The 18,755-nt window shown below is 45.2% G+C and overlaps 1 protein-coding gene across 3 annotated transcripts in view; it reads right to left on the bottom strand.

The window, feature by feature from the left end:
• Positions 1-18,755, bottom strand: part of LOC138788804 (inter-alpha-trypsin inhibitor heavy chain H3-like) — an 86,817-nt gene that overhangs the window by 51,530 nt on the left and 16,532 nt on the right. For all 3 annotated transcript variants that reach the window (XM_069967101.1, XM_069967102.1, XM_069967103.1), the window contains exons 6-11: positions 16,279-16,389; positions 15,984-16,109; positions 15,230-15,346; positions 13,613-13,781; positions 9,528-9,653; positions 990-1,171 (exon numbers count right to left, since the gene is read on the bottom strand). In XM_069967101.1, the coding sequence (XP_069823202.1) occupies positions 990-1,171; positions 9,528-9,653; positions 13,613-13,781; positions 15,230-15,346; positions 15,984-16,109; positions 16,279-16,389 (831 nt within the window). The remainder of the gene's footprint in view (positions 1-989; positions 1,172-9,527; positions 9,654-13,612; positions 13,782-15,229; positions 15,347-15,983; positions 16,110-16,278; positions 16,390-18,755) is intronic.

Here is an 18,755-nt window from a genome sequence, read left to right as displayed (position 1 = left end):
TTGCTGAGCGTAATGGTAAGTGTAGTTTTGCTAATTTATTTACCTGAGCAGAAAGATCGTCCATAGCTATCGCATGTTGGGGTTGAAAAGGTAAGTTTCTTGCCTTGATCCTCAGTGCTATTTATTGGATACTTCATATGCTAATGAGGTGTTCTGGTGCACTGGGGATAGTGCTACCACTCTGAGTGCACAGATCCAGCCCAGCAGACCTGACCTATTGAGGTGGCAATCTGCTAATATTCGTTAGGAGGGGTGGGCTGGCCAGGGTGGATGGGGACACTAAAGGCAGAAGCACCACTCCCAGTGCACCAAAACGCCTCATTAGCATATGAAGTATCCACTAAATAGCACTGAGGATCAAGGTAAGAAACTTACCTTCGTTCTCAGCACCCCATGTGCTATAGGGACATATCAGCAAGTTAAATGCCTCTAGAGCAGGTGCAAAGAGTGAAAAAAAAATAAAAAAAACATTGATAATGGAGGTAGTGTGCCCATTGCCAGTCTTAGGGGTGTAGACTGTTTTTTTATTTTTTTCTTACTGCTGAACAACAGTTCAAGTCATCATCTCTGTGTGGTCTGAATTACTATGCATCTGCATAATAAAGATAAGTACACACAGCTGCTTAAGCAAATAGGAGACATTGTTAGGGCAAATTTACTGAAGAGCAGTTGGCCTTTCCTTCCTAAAAATACTCTCGGACGCCACAGATCTATACATCATATGACCAAGGCAGCGGTTATTCAGAAGTAAACTGAACTGGGTAATCTTCAGCTGCCCCACATGTATTCCATAAAGGGTCCAAAAACACACACACCTTACACGCTGCGTATTTACTGCTGCGATACGCAGCAGATACGCAGCAGATTAGATCTAAATAACTGAACACAGCATCAAATCTGCACCATCAAATCTGCTACGTATATGCTGCGTATATGCTGTGTGTGTTTGTACCCAAAGATAAGAATTGTAAAGCATTATGAAATATTACCTGCAGCTGCAAGTCTGCATCTGAGTCCTCATAGATGCGACGAGTAATTCCTGAATTTTCCAATGCTAACTTTTCCAGGAAAGGATAATCAACATTTGTGCCAAAACCAAGACTGTACAAGGTGTATCTCCCTTGAATGGCTTTCTTTACGTTCTCTTGAATTCTTGAAGGGTTTGATTCACCTAAGATTAGATGTAATCAGGTTTTTATTGACATCATTCAGAAAGGGTACAACATCACATAGTGTAATGCAAAACTACCCCCTACCCACACGCCTCTTGGTGAATCTGGCCAGGCATGCACCCGACCATGAGCCTGACGCACCAAATCTGCACCTGCTTTCAGTTGACAGTATTCCAAACAGGCCTGTCATGCAATCTTGGAGGCGAGGGCCAGAGCTTTGCTCCCACAGGAGGAATCTAGTAGCTTGCCACTCCGGTTGGAATGCTGGATTTTGAAGGATCGGAGACAATGGTAAGGACATTTAGACAGACCCTTTTTGGTAACCTATTGGTCCCAAATACACAAAGTATGAGTGATCAAAAAGAGTAAGGAAGAAAGGGTCTGACGATTCTGAGGAAGGATGCACGGGAGAACTGCTGGATCAGCAGGAAACAATGAGAGTTTTAAGTCAACCCATCTCTTTTTCCCCTTGTTGTGCACCCAGTCCAGGACCCTCACCAGAGCGGCTGCCTCTTGGTATAGATGCATGTCAGGGAGGCTCATGAGTATTTGCTTATTTGCTTTGTGCAAGAGTAGTGTATTTAATTTGGGTTCTACATGTATAACAGATGAATTTTGATATAGTTCTTCATAAGGTCCTGAAGAAGGTCACCAGCACTGTTATGGGTACTGTCTGAAATATATAAAGCAATTTTGGTAAAATATCTATTTTTATGATGGACTTTCTGCCAAACCAAGAAGTCGGCTTTACAAAATATGCATCCAAGTCTGAAAGGATATTACGCAATAAGGGAGTATAATTTTATATTATTTATTATATTATTTATAATATAATAAGTCAAAAAGGGCACCTCTAAATGGGGAATGAGATGTTGAGGCCTTCAGTCTTCGAAAGATTAACTTTAAAATTGCTTAAGTCCCCAAACTTTTGCAATACAGATGGTAGGGAGGTGGTAGGGGACGAAATGTACAAAAACAGATTGTCTGCATAAAGAGCAAATTTGCGGTGATCTTCCCCAACCATTACACCCTGAATTTTAGGGTTTTGAGCTACTGCGAGATGCTCCCTAATTATAATATACAGCATGGGAAAAAAGGGACAACCCTATCGAGTTACATTGTGGGTGTTAAAAGGAGCCAATAGCAGGCCATTGGCTCACACTTGGGCCAAAGGAGAGGAGTATAAAGTCAACACCCAATTCAAAAATTGGAAGTCCAGGCCAATTTGGGCCAAGGATGACCGCAGGAGCCCCCAATATACCCTATCAAATGCCCTTTCAGCATCAACTGAAAGGGCACAGTGGGGATTCTGTGCGACCAGCCCATGACATAAAAGTAAGAGTTCTGAGGCTATTGTCCCTTTCCTCCTTACCAAGAACAAAGCCCACTTGGTCTGCATGGATGAGTTTGAGAATATGCACACTCAACCAAGACGCCACTGTTTTAGCAAAGAGCTTGACGTTGCAATTGATCAGCGAACTTTTTATTACAATTTTTCCAGATATGATGGGACCAAAAATCTGCAATTTTGCACTTTGGTGCTTTTTTTACGCTTACGCTGTTTACTGTGCGGGATCAGGAATCTGATAATTTAATAGCTTGGGCGACTCCATGTGCGACAATATCAAATGTTTAGTTTTTATTTTTATTTATACAGTGGGAAAAGGGGGGTGATTTAAACTTCAATTATGTAATAGAATTTTTTTTTGTAATGAAAAAACTTTTTTTTTTTTTTTACTGTAACTTTTAGTCCCCCTGGAGGACTTCTATGCACTGATTTCTCATAGAGATCAAGGCAGGACATATGTCTTGCATTGATCTCTGAAATCGGTTCCTCATTACTAAGGGCTGCTGGAGCCCATAGTGAAGGATTGGCGAGCCAGGATCAGCATCATTACATCGATGAGCCCTGACCAAGCAAGGAGGAAGGATCACCCCCTCACGATCGCACCTTCACTGGGGTTTTATGACCATTTAAAGGGAACCTGTCACCACAGCACCTGGGGCAGAACCAGTCCTACCACAAATTGCCGCCCAACAGAAACAACTGCTCCGGTGATTTCCAGCTCCTCCGGGGTCTAATGGTGCCGCTGGGTACAGTGGCCCATAAGCCATTAGTTAGACTAAATGGTGCTTACTACAATTCATACACTGGGATAAGTGCACAGGACCCCTGAGGCACTCCTATGAGTGTAGTATTTGGGTGCAATTGTAATTGTGTTATTATTCCTGTGATGTTTGTGCACATAATGGCAGCAACAATACATATTTTACTTTTGTGTATAAGAGTAGGTTAAAGACTAGGGGCGGCTACATGGCCGCTTCTGCCATGAGGCAAAGTGAGCACTTTGTCTCAGGCAGCAGATTCTCGGATCCCTAAGGGGGCGGCAACTCGGCCTGTCATTTCAGTGAAGTCAGTCTGACATTGCCGACCAGCTCACTGAATGTTTTGTTAGGTGCTCTTGGCGTGTGCAGTGGGCGGCAGCCTCCCTATCTACAGTATCTGCCCTCCTGTCAGACCTCCCCAGCGCTTAGAATTATCTGGTTCAGGACCTGTGTGCGTTCTGTGCAGCTTCATAATCACACACAGGTCCTCAACCTCATCTGCGTTAGGAAGCTGGTGCTGTGTTTGCTGGGCTCTTGGTGCAGCTATGACCTGTCAGGACCTTCCTAACAGTGCAGACTGGAGGTGTCCCCCTCCCCCCTACCTGACCACCATCATGCTGCCCTTCTCCTCCTCCTGTCGCCACTTCACACTGTGTCATATCCCTGGGGAGGTCAGATTGTGGTCAGTTACCAGGGAATGGAGCCATGAGTTTATAATAATGTTTTTATTTGTATAGTTCTTGTGGGATGCTGCTTGTTACACTGCTGCAATGTTTCCGGCACTTGACCAGTACATTGTGTGTTCTGTGTTGCACTACTTTAATAAGAGGGCACAGTATGTGACACTATTATATTTAGAGGATGTGGTAGGGGGCACAGCATAGGGCACTGTTCAGGGGATGAGTTGTGTTTGGCACTATTATAATAAGGGGTTATGGTATGTGGCTGCATTGCATTTAGAAGTTCCAGCATGTAGCACTCTTCAGGGGGGACTATGTGTGGCAGCATTATGTTCTGGAGGCGCAGCATTTGGCAGTATTATATTCAGTTGGCACAGTGTGTGGCAGCGACTACATCCTTACAAATTTTACAAAGCTCAAACAATCGTGTGGCCTGTTAAAGGAGTTAAACATGGCCTCTTTCTTCCAGAAGCAGAACCTTTTCTGTCCTCAGTTTCAACGTACGTTTCCACCAGGGCCGGCTCCAGGTTTTTTTGGGCCCTTGGTCGAGACAGCCTCGGCGGGCCCCTTTAAATAGCAAATTATATGGCATCATTGTTAGAGGGTCTCTAGCTCTTGATTCTGTGTAGGGGATCAGCTGTGTTATATACTTATTATCCCCCCTCCTGTTTGAGTGTGTGTATATATCTATCTCTCGAGCACATATATACACACACTCATACAGTAGGAGGATAATAAGTATATAATACAATGCTGTATACCTACACAGAATGGAGAGATATATACACACTCATACAGAAGGATAAAAAGTATATACTACACTGCTGATTACCTTTTTCACCTCGGGGCACACCTACCAAATAAAGTTTGACAAAATAACAAAAAAAACAACAAACATAATTCGGTAACTCACAGGTGACGTCTTCTTTGATCTGATGCGATCGCTCTCCGTTTCCTCGCCATCCGGCCCAGACCACCATGATGATTTCTTCCAGCTACAATTCTTCTCTTCAGAACCTGTGAGACAAACATCTTAGGCTCCACACATTTCCAGCAACTTCCTTCCCTTTTCCCCACCCATAGGCTCCTATACATTAGTAACTCCGCTGCTTGGTGTCATGTGCAGTAAAGTAAGAAGGTTTGTGTCCCCATGCTGTGCACCCATATAGTAATAATGCTCTCTGTCCCCATAGTAATGCCCCCTGCTCTGCCCCATAGTAAATGACCCCTGCCCTGTCCCATAGTAGATGTCCCCTGCCCTGTCCCATAGTAGATTCCCCCTGCCCTGTCCCATAGTAGATGACCCCTACCCTGTCCCATAGTAGATGACCCCTACCCTGTCCCATAGTAGATGACTCCTACCCTGTCCCATAGTAGATGACCCCTACCCTGTCCCATAGTAGATGGCCCCTGTCCCATAGTAGATGCCCCCTCCTCTGCCCCATAGTAGATGACCCCTACCCTGTCCCATAGTAGATGACCCCTACCCTGTCCCATAGTAGATGCCCCCTCCTCTGCCCCATAGTAGATGACCCCTACCCTGTCCCATAGTAGATGGCCCCTGCCCCATAGTAGATGCCCCCTGCTCTGCCTTAACACAAAACAAAAAATCATACTCACCTAATCCAAGGGACGGTCCTCTTCTTCCTGGCTTCTCCCTTCTGGGCGCCGCAGGGACGGATCCGCAAGCAGGCGCGATGACGTCATCGCTCTGCGCCTGCTGAGGGGATCACGTCCTGAAGCGCTGCGGAGGAAGGCCCAGCCCAGGACGTCATTGAGGACGTTGCATCCTCCCAGCAACGCCACACCCCCCGGATGTCGCCAGCAATGCGGCCCGCCGCATCCCCCGTACTCACTGTCGGCACAACAGTGAGTACGGGGGATGCGGCGGGCCCCATTGCTGGCGATACCCAGTGGCTCATTGCTCGGGCAAGTGCCGGGGGGCCCCTTGAGCGGCTGTGGGCCCCGACACTTGCCCGAGTACGCCATGTGCTGACGCCGGCCCTGGTTCCCACTGCAGAATCCACACAGAGACTTCAAGCGGATTGCTCCAGGCGGCCTCCGCTTTAAGTCTCGCCCGTACCATAGGCTCAATGATATTTTCCGGTGGATTCCAATATCCGCCCAAAGGATGGACGTGATTGAATGTCCCCTCAGTGTGGCTTTGCTGCTAAGTTCCATTGAAAGGAACGGAGCTGTACTGTAATATTGCACAAAACCTAAAGACGGGGTGGTGCTGTTTTTTTAAGAAAGTAGCTGTGCTTTTCAAATTCTGGAGAATGCCTTTAACTTCATGATGGTTGCCCACATATTCCTTTTAACATGGGAGAATGGAAGAGGGGGGGGAGGAGGGTTGGGGGGCGTTATTATAATTTTCGCCTCAGGCAGCAGAAAAGCTAGAATCGGCCCTGGGTGGCTAAGATTTAATTTATTCCTCTAGCAACTAAAGAGACCACAATCCAAATAGTACTTCACTGAAGGAGAGACTTTCAGGTGTAAGACAGTGAGAATCATTACATGGAAGTCACACTGCACTGGCTTCAGCCAGAGGACCATTTAGAGACCAAAGGATTTTAGAAGGGCACTTTAGGCAATTCTCTCCCTTCTAGAGAGGTGTATGAAGTCCCTGGAAGTAGATTGTAGGTGTTTTAGTATTTTTTAAATGATGGCCGAGAATTTAATCGACTGGAAATTTGTGATGATGGTTCCCTCTGGAATATACATTGGGGTTGTGGAATGACACTCGTCCACCCGCTTTCTCCTAAAGGTAGCCATTGGCTATACTAGAGCTCTAGCACCGGGTACCGGTTAAAGGACAACCGTGCCAGCAGCCCCCAAGTAAACACCCCGACCAGTGAAAGACCCCCAAACTACCGCACTACAAGTGTCAGCAGCCCCGTCCTATGCGCTGTGGACGGGGCTGCTGGCACTCCTGAATAAGGAAGTTTGGGGGTTTTAGGGGGGGGGGGTGTCTGGTCTGGGGTCTACTGTCCTGTGGAGTGGAGAGGGGGGAAGAGAGAGGGGGCAGCCACACTACAAGTGCCACCAGTCCCGTCCTAAGCGCTGTGGACGCGGCTGATGGCACTTCTGATAGGGGTAGTTTGGGGGTCTTTCACTGGTCGGAGTGTTTACTTGGGGGCTGCTGGCATGAGGGCAGCTGCACCACAAGTGCCAGCAGCACCATGTTATGTGCCGTGGATGGGGCTGCTGGCACTTGTGATAGTTATTCTTACTATGGAATTTCTCCATACACTGCTCCCCTGCTGGACGCTTCATAGGAATTACACCCAGCCCTGCTCTGGTTCGGTTTGTGACGTCACTGGTTTTTAGAAAAATTGAAGTCTGCCTGATCTACTAAATTGAGGGAAATAGCACTTTATGTGCATTTCCCATAACTAGTGTATATTAGAAATTTGTCTATCAAAAAATAGTTTTGGCCGGACTTCTCCTTTAAGCTTACTTTACTTATGCTCTGGGAGAGCCAGACCTTACTATCTGTACACAGGCTCGGACTAGCCCAAAGGGGAGTAGAGGAATCCCCAGGTGGGCCTCACCCCTTGGTGGGCCCCTGAGCAGGAGGTGGGCCTCCCTGTTTAGCAGCTCCAGAATGACATATAGTCCCCCAGCACTGCTGCACATAACAGGTAAAACAATACATGTTCTGACTCATAGTAGCTGTAATAGATTAGACACACTGTAATAAATCTACTGCCACACAAAAACTACTGCCACACAGAGGTTGACAATCAAATGGAGGATGCATGCAGTGATAGGGAATGGAAATGACAGGCACTTTAAGGGATTTCCCCCTTCCTGGGTGCACTTGCTGCCCATTTGCATATTTTAAAAACATTTTTTCGTCTCCAAAATTTGCATTACAAACATATACCAGTGAAGGTGTGTTTAAAGGGGTTATCCAGCATTATAAAAACATGATGACACAATTTCTCCCAGAGACAGCACCACTCTTATCTCCAGTTTGGGTGCAGGTTTTTGCAACTCATTTCCATTGAAGTGAATGGAGCTTAATTGCACACCACACCTGAACTGGAGACAAGACTTGTGTTGTTTTTGGAAGAAAGTGGTCATGTTTTTGTAATGCCAGGTACCTGGGCAACAGTCACTAGCTTGCAGTACCTGATAACACAAGACACGGACAAGACAGACAAATGGCAAAGTACAGAAATCATAATCCAAAGGTAGTCAGGAAACAAGAACCTAGGTAAGGAAACAAAGCACATAATGGTATAAGAGACAATTGCACGCTAGTTAAAGGGGTACTCCAGCGTGGGGGCACTTTTGCACTGGGACCGGGGACAAGGTGGCCGAGGGAAAAGACGTCCACTCACCTCCCCGGTTCCAGCGGCGGGTCCCGCATCGCAGCGCTCCGGTGCCCGGCCGCCTCCGGGTGTCTGACGTGGGCCCGAGACGTGACGTCTCAGGTCTGCTCAGCCACTCAGTGAAGGTTGCGGGATCCCGCCCGCGTCAGACACCCGGAAGCGGCCGGGAACTGGGCACCGAAGCGCCGCGATGCGGGACCCACCGCTGGAACCGGGAAGGTGAGTGGACGTCTTTTCCCTCGGCCACCTCGTTCCCGGTCCCAGTGCAACAGTGCCCCCATGCTGGAGTACCCCTTTAAAACTAGACTTATAGCTAGCATAGAAGGCAGTGTGCTGAAACCTTATATAGGAGGTCAGGGACCCGGTTCAAGGAGTTATTGGACCAGCTCCCTGATCCTCCACCAGAACACTTTTGTAAAACACATTTGACATCTGCCAGTAAAACATTTATGAGGTGCAGCAGCTGCCGCCTAGTCGAGCCCACCGGCAGGTGACGCAAGCCCACGGCATTCCCGGTAACCAGGGACACCGCCAAGTCTGCCTGGCGTTACTTGGTAGGCTGTGCTGGAGTCACATTACTGGCGTGCTCCAGCAGTGCGCAACTGCCTGGGTGAGAACCTGGGAGTTCGGGGTGGTGCTCTGGGCGCGGAAGAAGATGACCCTGGAGCGAGGTCAGGTAAGGATGTGACAGTATCTCTTGTGTGGACCCCTTAAGGTGGCCATACACCTTCAATAACTGTCAGTCAAATGGTTATCTCCCCCTAGAGGGGTAAGCTACAGCCAGACAGCTCTGCCAGCAGCTTATCAGTCCAAGAACCAAGGGGTCAGGCAGTGATTTCCTATCATGCCTAACCTATTTCCACTGACATCATCTGTCGATGAAGTGTTGGGAGAACCACATACACCTTATACTGATGTCTGAACCTCCTGTGAGCATAAGTATAAAGCGTATAGTCCTTGGCTCTATAGTTACAATTTATAACCAGATGCATTGAAGAAATTCTCCTTTAAAGCTGAAATTCATAAGCACATTACTTAAGCCTAGATGAGTTAAAAAAAATAATAAACGTTGGCCTACTTCTGTCCGCAACCAGCTCCACTCTTGTCCATGGACTGTGTCAAAGTCTGCAGCTCATCCCTGATACCAAGGATACATCTCTAATATTAATAAAAGGATAACCATTTCTATGGGGGGAAAAAACTATTATGACCCACATTGTTGTACCTACCTCTATTGGCTTCACCATCTGTCAGGAGGAATATCATGGAAACACTTCTCTCAGGAACAGTTCTATCTTCATGTGCTTTATTCAGTAACTCAATGGCCTTCAGCACAGGGTCATTGATGTTTGTCACTATAATATATATTATATATAATAAAAAATATATATTATAACAATATATTTTAACCCTTCTTTTCATAGTCTGATATGTTCTATCTATGCAGTCATTGTTCACAATGAAACACACTTAAGAAATATCTTTTGATGATATTTGTCCTATCACATGCTCACTGGGGAACTGATGAGAGGAGGGATCCAGCTATGGGTATCACCATCTTGTGGTACTTCTAGGTATATCTTGATCTATTTTCTCCTATCTATCTCCTTTTACCCTAACCTCTTAGCTGGGTACTGTACAGTTTCTGATGCTTTTACGTATCTTTATTATATGACTATGCCTGTACTTAAAATGTAATGCTGGTCATACATCATCCTGAAACATCTGCTTAAAGGAACCCTCCATTATCCTCTATGTAATTTTAATTGGCTGCCTATTTGGCTGCATTACAGCTTATTGTTAGGGTGTCATTTTTTAAATATTTTCTTGATGCTCTTCTATATTACTCAACCTAAAGGGAACAGTGACAAGGTCTCTAACAGCCCTGCTCACTAGTCACAAAGGCATAAAGACACCATTAAAGATGTTGCAGTCAGACCATTACTGCAGCTATAACTAGAATTGCTTCGGGGGTGGAGGGAGTTTTACTTTTGCACCAGGGCCCATGAGCCATTAATTACAGCCCCCGGCGAACCTTGTGGACATTTGGCCATCTAAGCATCTTCAGTGTCCCAGACCCTGTATTCTGTGCGTAAAAGTGTATTGTAATGTAAGGCAGCACCTCTAATACTTAATCCAGAGTCAAAAGGGGTTCTGTGTATGTGTATGCTATTTAAACTGTATTCTGTTCACTGACAGGTAGATGATGGGTATGCAGGTGTTAACTAGGTCTCTGTCTGATTTTGCTGTAAAACTATGTGCCCTGCTTGCAGAGATAGAATGGCTGGGTCCCCTTACACTTCTGAGCCTATCTAAAAGTCTATTTATTCCCCTGATCCAATCATGACTCAAATTACCTCAGGTTCTAATTACCTCTTTCCACCAATGTGAAAATCTTCCTGTAGCATATAACAGTGGACTGAGATGGACTGTGGGGTCTTTCTTCGGTGTTCTTCTACAGGGATTGCTGCAGTATTCAGAGGGAGAGGGAGAGGGAGAGTCTTCTTCCAAGGGCCTGGCCACTGGCCAGTGCTCGTGCTGTTCCTGTGCAGCATAGTTCCAGTATTCCAGTGCATTCCAATTAGAGCTATGCAGTGCTAACAACCTGATTTGGGACTACTGCTGAGGTTTCGCCAGCCCACACTGCGAGGTCCATTCCTCTGTCAAGTTTCAAGTCTCAAGTCTTTGTAAGGGCTTGGAGAAGTTGCTGATGCAATGGGCCCCCCGCTTTGCCATCTTCCTTCTGGCTTCTGCTCAAAAAACGTGCTGACCGGCTTCCATGTAGGTGATCGTGCTTTTGCATGCACCCCACAGGTATAATGTGATAGCATTAGCAGAATATCCCAATGAGTATGGTTTTCTCTTTCTCTAAACATGCAGCCAGCCAAACTGCGCAGAGAATATTCTAATTCTTATTGGACTGAGCACTTCTTAATTAGCCACCCACTTGTCAGCTCAAGTCACTTACTTAAAGACTGTCACCTGTATAAAAGCCAAGCATAGCCTTCCCAACTCTCCATGAACCACTATTTCTTCGTTTTCACCTGCTAGTACTAATTTAAAGAAGAAGTGACCAAAATATTGTTTCTTAAGCAAACAAGTCTTTTTGCACCTTGTGAACAAGTACTGTACTGTATTTAACTGTGCCGTAAGAACTGTTCTGTAAAAGTTGTTGATAATCTCAAGAAACTGTGAGCTTGATGTCCTTTGTCAACATACTGCACTGCGGCCATAACTGATTTGGGCAAAAGTGTTTATGGATCTAGGAAGGTGCTAACGTGGCACTCTGGCCTCCTAAAAAAAAGCTGTAAACCTGTCCTGTAACACCTAGCTAGCCTGCAGTATACTACGCATCTGCAGACCCCCAGCTCACCACAGATCTTCTAGTACCTGGTGGGCGAATCTAATCTTGCATTTGTGCATGGCAGTCCTTTATACATGACCCAGCCAAGCCAAATTCATCAGTTTTTGAAAAAATGTGCATTCATAGATTTTCATTTTAAATATACGTGCAGTGTCCCAGCACAGGTGTGCCACAAAGTCTTATTACACCTGTGCAAAGTAAGGTATCGCACAAAAGAGGATGAAGGAGATGTCAATATGTGCTTTCCCTACTAGGTGTCACTGTTGTATTTATTATGTATACTGTACAGAGCACAGCTGAAGGTAAATGGATTAACTGTTTTGTGTCACATGTTCTGCTCTGTCCTGTTACAGGTGCAGGCTCTTTTCCCATTCTATTCCCACCTATCCTACTTCTTCACTCTCCTCTATCCACAGCCCACCAATCACAGTCTAGCTTAGTTTGCCCCTATAAAAGGGAGGTTTGTTCCCGGTGGAAGGGTCTTTTCAGCCAGTTTATATGAGAGAGACACAGATACAGAGAAATAAGTTTCTGCTGCATCCTACTTGCTAGCATGCAATGCTAGAAACCCTTGCTGACCTCTGAGGATAACCTTGTCCACGTCTGGGATCCTTCTTGAAGACAAAAGGTAGTAACCAGCACTAGGTACTGGCCCAGTAGGACACATAGCGCCACAGCTGACGTATCCTACTGTATCGCACGGCTTTTCTAGGAAGTCTTGGAAAGTCTGTCTCGCCAGTTGTAAAGTGCTGGGATCTCGTACTACCAAAACTTGGTACTCTGTGAACTAGTTAGGGCACAAAGTGTCCAGATATTGTATCTAAATGTGACTATGTCTTCTGTTTCCCTACTTCTTCTACTACTCTATCCTAGCAGAGTACATTTCTACCTGGACAAGGCCCTCCAAAATGCTTCCCTACTCTACTCTCTTCTCTAAAACTTACTTCAACTACCTCTTGCCTGCACCTGCACTCCAAGTTGCTATTATAATGTATTGCACTAAAGTTTTCTACAAGTAAACGCAGTCACCCTGGTTATGTCATTGGACTCTTGCCTATTTTTTGTTGCACCTACACCTTCCTACATTTGGGTTATCTTCAACCTTAAAGCGTAACTGTCATTTCAGGGTCATTTTTTTTTTAAAACATTAAATATCAACAGTTCAAGCGATTTTAAGAAACTTTGTAATAGGTTTTATAAACCAAAAGAGTTTCCTTCTGTACTGAAAAAGAAATCTCCCAGCTTCCACCCTCACTTCAGAAGAAGCAGGATTTTTGTCTCCATTATCTGGCAAGGGAGAGGGGAGGGGCTGTTAGGAGTGACTGAGCATGGAGCAGTCTTGCAAAGCACAACACCCTGCAATCTTCTCTCAGTAAGTTCATAGATAAGCACTGACCTTTCTGACCCCTGAATCCAGCGTTTTAGGTGCCCCCAGTCTACAAACAGCTGACCTTCATGTCACCTCTTCCTGCTCACTCATCTCCCCCAGCCCCTCCCTCCTCCATAAGGATAGAATGGAGAGAGCAGAACCCGTCTTCACTGGCTTCTCTGTAATGAAGACGTGTTTGCCTGATAATGCACAGATAAGAAGTCAGGGGGGGAGGCTGGGAAATTGCTTCTTGAGTACAGAAGGAGGCTTTTTTGGCTGATGAAACCTATTACAGAGTTTCTTAAAATCGCTTATACTACTGATTTCTGCAATAAAAAAAAAATATGACAGTTACGCTTTAAGCACAGTGCCGTTTGCCCGGGGTTGGGTTTCAACACCACAAGTGCCCAAGTGAACCACCTAGCTGCCACAACACTGCATAGCTACCCTGGCATATGGCACATGTTTAACTTACATTTTCCAAGACTGAACAAAAAAACAAGAAGTCAGAGGTAAAATATTAAGTACAGGAGTCATTTTGCTGGAGTAGTAAGTGTTTAGTAATGTAAAAATGTACTTACACCCTTCAGGCTTAATCATGCTGACAAATTTTCTAGCTTCTTCAAGATTTTCTGGAGTTGCTTTGACTAAAGAATCTTTCCATTGAGTAATTGTATGGTCAAACAATATAAAATTGAAGTGATCATGCTCTGAGGTGTCATTCAGAATTCGGATGAGGGCTTCCCTTGTCTATTAACACAGACATTTGTTAAACCCATATACAATACATGAACATCAGAAAACGACATATTTTTCTAGTCTCAGTTTATAAGGCCAGATTCATGATTATCATACTATTATAGAGCAGTAGAGATTTTTGGTGGGAATCTTCTACTGCTCTGGACAGTTACCGTCACGGACAGAGGTGGCAGCAGAGAGCACTGTGTCAGACTGGAAAGAATACACCACTTTTTGCAGGACATACAGCAGCTGATGATGCTTTTGCACCACTCTTGTCTCCAGTTTGGGTGGGGTTTTGAAACTCAGTTCCATTGAAGTAAATATACCATAATTGCAAACAACACCTGAACTGGAGGCAAGAGTGGTGCAAAAGTGGCAATGTTTTAGTCGGGCTGGATAACCCCCTTGAAGACTTCAGATTTTTAAATAGAAGTAAATTACAAATCTGTATACCTTTCTGACACCTGTTGAAAAAAAAATTCACCGGAGTACCGCTTTAATCTCAGATCAAGAGAGAAAAGAGTTCACAACGGGCAGTCGGTTGAGAAGGGAGTCCTATTTATTAGAGTTTTGTCTGTTCAGGAAACCATCTGGGCATTGTATAGTGCCTCGACAATTGTATCGCCACTCTTGCGCAGGGTTGTCAAGCATAAATGTCACATCTGTAGAGGCACAGTGAGCCTTAAACTGAACCCAACCCACTCTCCCTGCCTACTTGGATAATCTGCCCTAAGCAGCAGTCCCTAACTGGGCAACGGTTCCTACTCTCCTTAGGCACAGGGCTAGTCACGGAAAAATAAAGTTCATCAGGCCAGGTTAATGCCTGTCAGTCATGGATAGAGCCAAACGAGAAAACCAAGAACTTACTCAGAATATGGGTTAGAGGGTCATAGAGGCAAAGTCAGAGACAAAATCAGAAACAAATGTAATACCAAAGGCAAGCCAGGGTTCACACAGAGGATCATGTAAAACCACTTCACAATACAATGACAGAAGTCAGAACAAACGTGTCAGGAGTCAAAGTTACCAGAAGATCAGGAATTGGAAGAAATTTAGTAAAGGGCACAATGCACACAATCACGGGCACCGTCAGAGCCATAGGCCCATTTGAGGGGTATTCCTATCTGGGTTATTTATGGCCTGTTCGGAATATGCACAGGATAGGTCTGACAGTAGATGCCTGTTTAATTATTCCTCCAGATTTCTGCAGGAGCAACAGATCACACGATTGGTGAGTTTTCCTTCAGCACTGATTGGTTAACTGACCCGTGACTCATCCCTGGTTGCTAATTTGCTGCAAGGCTGTAACATCAGCAGACCAGGGGGGCTTAAGACTACTGCTCCATTGCGGACTCCACAGTGAAGAAGCCACAGCCGGAACAGGAACACAGAAAGGTAACTTCCTAACACAGAGCTCTTAATTCACACAGAACAAAATTATTTATAGGATATCTTACCTGCTCAATTTTCCTGCCCCACATTGATCCACTTCTGTCTATGACGTAAACTACATTTTTTGGTACCCCAGACAATTTATGGGGAGCAAAAAAGTGGACAAAATATCCATTGACAACCTGAAAGCAAATATAACAAATCTATTTTAATATCAAAAGTTTCATTCCACTGATGGAAACAGCTGAGCATTGCTGATCCTCATGCAGATCCACAGTACGTCAACAATACTTTGATGGCAAAGACAAAGAATTACTATGTGCAAGCATGTTATGTCTCACAATATAATGATGTATGCAATGTCCCACTGTGTGAAGTTCCAGCACTGCAAGTTGTGCCTTGTTGTTCATGCAATTTCATTACTTATACATATTGCAGTTAATGTTTAATTTATATTGTGTACTCTGTTGCCACTTAGTAACCATTTTGTGACATTGTCGGGGCAAGTCATCTACATTAGTTAGACACCCACATAGGGAAAAGCATCCCACCTATCTCCTTTTAGGTGGTAGATCCCACCTAATTTCCTACACACTGCTGTTGGGCATTGCAGAGCATCAGTGCAACCACAGGTCTAAGGAGTATCAGTGGTAGCCAACCAATACACAATCAATATTTACCTTTGGAGAAGAGACAAGGGACTGTGAACAAAGCTTATTACAGAGAGAAGCAGAGACTCCAACACTACATTTGAGCCCAGAAAAGGATGTGCCCTTGCTGCATACATATTCCTTATTGACCATATTGGACAAAGTGTACCTGTATGTTTCCAATGGATTCTCTATTAACATCATAGCTCACAGTAAAATCTCCCTTCAGTAAAGTGGTTTCGCAGTTGGTACAAGAACGCTGCTGATCTATTGTGGGTTTAAAAGAGACATGGCCCTGAGGACAACAAAGAAACAAAACCATAATTATTTGGCTCCTAAATGTCACTCTATACCAATAGATATGAGCAATTCTGGAAGCCCAAACTAAAAACAAACTTTTTTAGGTAGATGTGAGAAAATTACAACCAAGCAATATAGGAATTTTACAACACATAAGATATTACCTTTTCACCAGAAAAAGATTTTTTAATAGCAGGTAGCAGGTCATTTGTTAAAAAAGAAGCTTGAGCATCTAGAAATCTGATACCTTGAGGCTCGTGTATGCTTACTTCAATCTGAAACACAAAGAATACAATGTTATTATATTGAACTTCAATTGTAACTAGATTTGCATTTCCAGGGAAATACATAGTGCTTGAAAAGAGCGCCCCTTTACCAGTGACTTCCATTTAACTTTAATCCTGGGTGCCGTCCCTTTAAGAGCGACTTGGGTCCCATCCCTTTAAGAGCAACTTGGCTCCCGTCCCTTTAAGAGCGACATGGGTCCCTTTAGGAGCGACCTGGGTCACTTTAAGAGCGACGTGGGTCCCTTCGCTCTTGAAGGGACCCAGGTCACTCTTAACGGAACCCAGGTCGCTCTTAAAGGGACCCAGGTCGCTCTTAAAGGTACCTAGGTCTCTCTTAATGGAACCCATTTCACTCTTAAAGGGACCCAGATCACTCTTAAAGGGACCAATTTCACTCTAAAAGGGCCCCAGGTCGCTCTTAAAGGGCCCCCGTTGCACTTAAAGGGACCCAGATCGCTCTTAAAGGGACCAATTTCACGCTTAAAGGGACCCATTTCACTCTTAAAGGGACCCAGTTCGCTCTTAAAAGGACCCATTTTGCTCTTAAAGGGACATATTTCGCTCTAAAAGGGATGTATTTCGCTCTTAAAGGGACCCAGGTCGCTCTTAAAGGGACATATTTCGCTCTTGAAGGGACATATTTCGCTCTTAAAGGGACCCAGGTCGCTCTTAAATGGACCAATTTCACTCTTAAAGGGACCAATTTCGCTCTTAAAGGGACCAATTTTGCTCTTAAAGGGACCCAGGTCGCTCTTAAAAGGACTCATTTTGCTCTTAAAGGGACATATTTCGCTCTTAAAGGGACCCAGGTCGCTCTTAAAAGGACCCATTTTGCTCTTAAAGCAACATATTTCACTCTTAAAAGGGACCAGGTTGCTCTTAAAGGGACATATTTCGCTTTTAAAGGGAAATATTTCGCTCTTAAAAGGGACCCAGGTCGCTCTTAAATGGACCAATTTCACTCTTAAAGGGACCAATTTCGCTCTTAATGGGACCAATTTCGCTCTTAAAGGGACCCAGGTCGCTCTTAAGACCAATTTCCCTCTTAAAGGGACCAATTTCACGCTTAAAGGGACCCAGGTCGCTCTTAAAGGGACCCATTTTGCTCTTAAAGGGACATATTTTGCTCTTAAAGGGACATATTTCGCTCTTAAAGGGACATATTTTGCTCTTAAAGGGACCCAGGTCGCTCTTAAAGGGACCCATTTCGCGCTTAAAGGGACACATTTCACTCTTAAAGGGTCCCAGGTCGCTCTTAAAAGGACCCATTTTGCTCTTAAAGGGACATATTTCACTCTTAAAGGGACATATTTTGCTCTTAAAGGGACCCAGGTCGCTCTTAAAGGGACCCATTTTGCTCTTAAAGGGACCCAGGTCGCTCTTAAAGGGACCCAGGCCGCTCTTAAAGGGACCCATTTTGCTCTTAAAGGGACCCAGGTCGCTCTTAAAGGGACCAATTTCACTCTTAAAGGCACCCAGGTCGCTCTTAAAGGGACCCATTTTGCTCTTAAAGGGACATATTTTGCTCTTAAAGGGACAGTTTTCGCTCTTAAAGGGACATATTTTGCTCTTAAAGGGACCCAGGTCGCTCTTAAAGGGACCCATTTCGCTCTTAAAGGGACCCATTTAGCGCTTAAAGGGACCCATTTCACTCTTAAAGGGACCCAGGTCGCTCTTAAAAGGACCCATTTTGCTCTTAAAGGGACATATTTCGCTCTTAAAGTGACCCAGGTCGCTCTTAAAGGGACCCAGGTCGCTCTTAAAGGGACCCAGGTTGCTCTTAAAGGGTACAATTTCACGCTTAAAGGGACCAATTTCGCTCTTAAAGGGACCCAGGTCGCTCTTAAAAGGACCCATTTTGCTCTTAAAGGGACATATTTCGCTCTTAAAGGGACATATTTTGCTCTTAAAGGGACATATTTCGCTCTTAAAGGGACATATTTTGCTCTTAAAGGGACCCAGGTCACTCTTAAAGGGACATATTTTGCTCTTATAGGGACATATTTTGCTCTTAACCTCTTAAGGACATAGGACGTACCGGTACGTCCTATGTCCTCACTTGCACTTCAAAGCGGGGCCGCGCGGCGGCCCCGCTTTGAAGTGCCGCGATCCCGGGTGCCGCGTGTAGCCCGGGACCGCCGCTATTAGCGGGCACGGTCTGATCGCCGTGCCCGCTAATTAGCTAATCGGAGGCAGCTGTCAAAGTTGACAGCTGCCTCCGATTACCGGAGGCAACGTTTCCCTGGTGTCTAGTGGGGGAGATCGCTCCTCCGGGACCTTGTCCCGGAGGAGCGATCTCCGTTACTGATGCCGGCCGGGGACGCGTCCAAGATGGCGCCGTCCTCGGCTCGGCA

The sequence above is a fragment of the Dendropsophus ebraccatus genome, chromosome 4, assembly GCF_027789765.1.
Source record: "Dendropsophus ebraccatus isolate aDenEbr1 chromosome 4, aDenEbr1.pat, whole genome shotgun sequence".
Lineage (NCBI taxonomy): Eukaryota > Metazoa > Chordata > Amphibia > Anura > Hylidae > Dendropsophus > Dendropsophus ebraccatus.
Note: the sequence above shows the minus strand (reverse complement) of the source record. Positions and strands in the feature narration are given on the sequence as shown.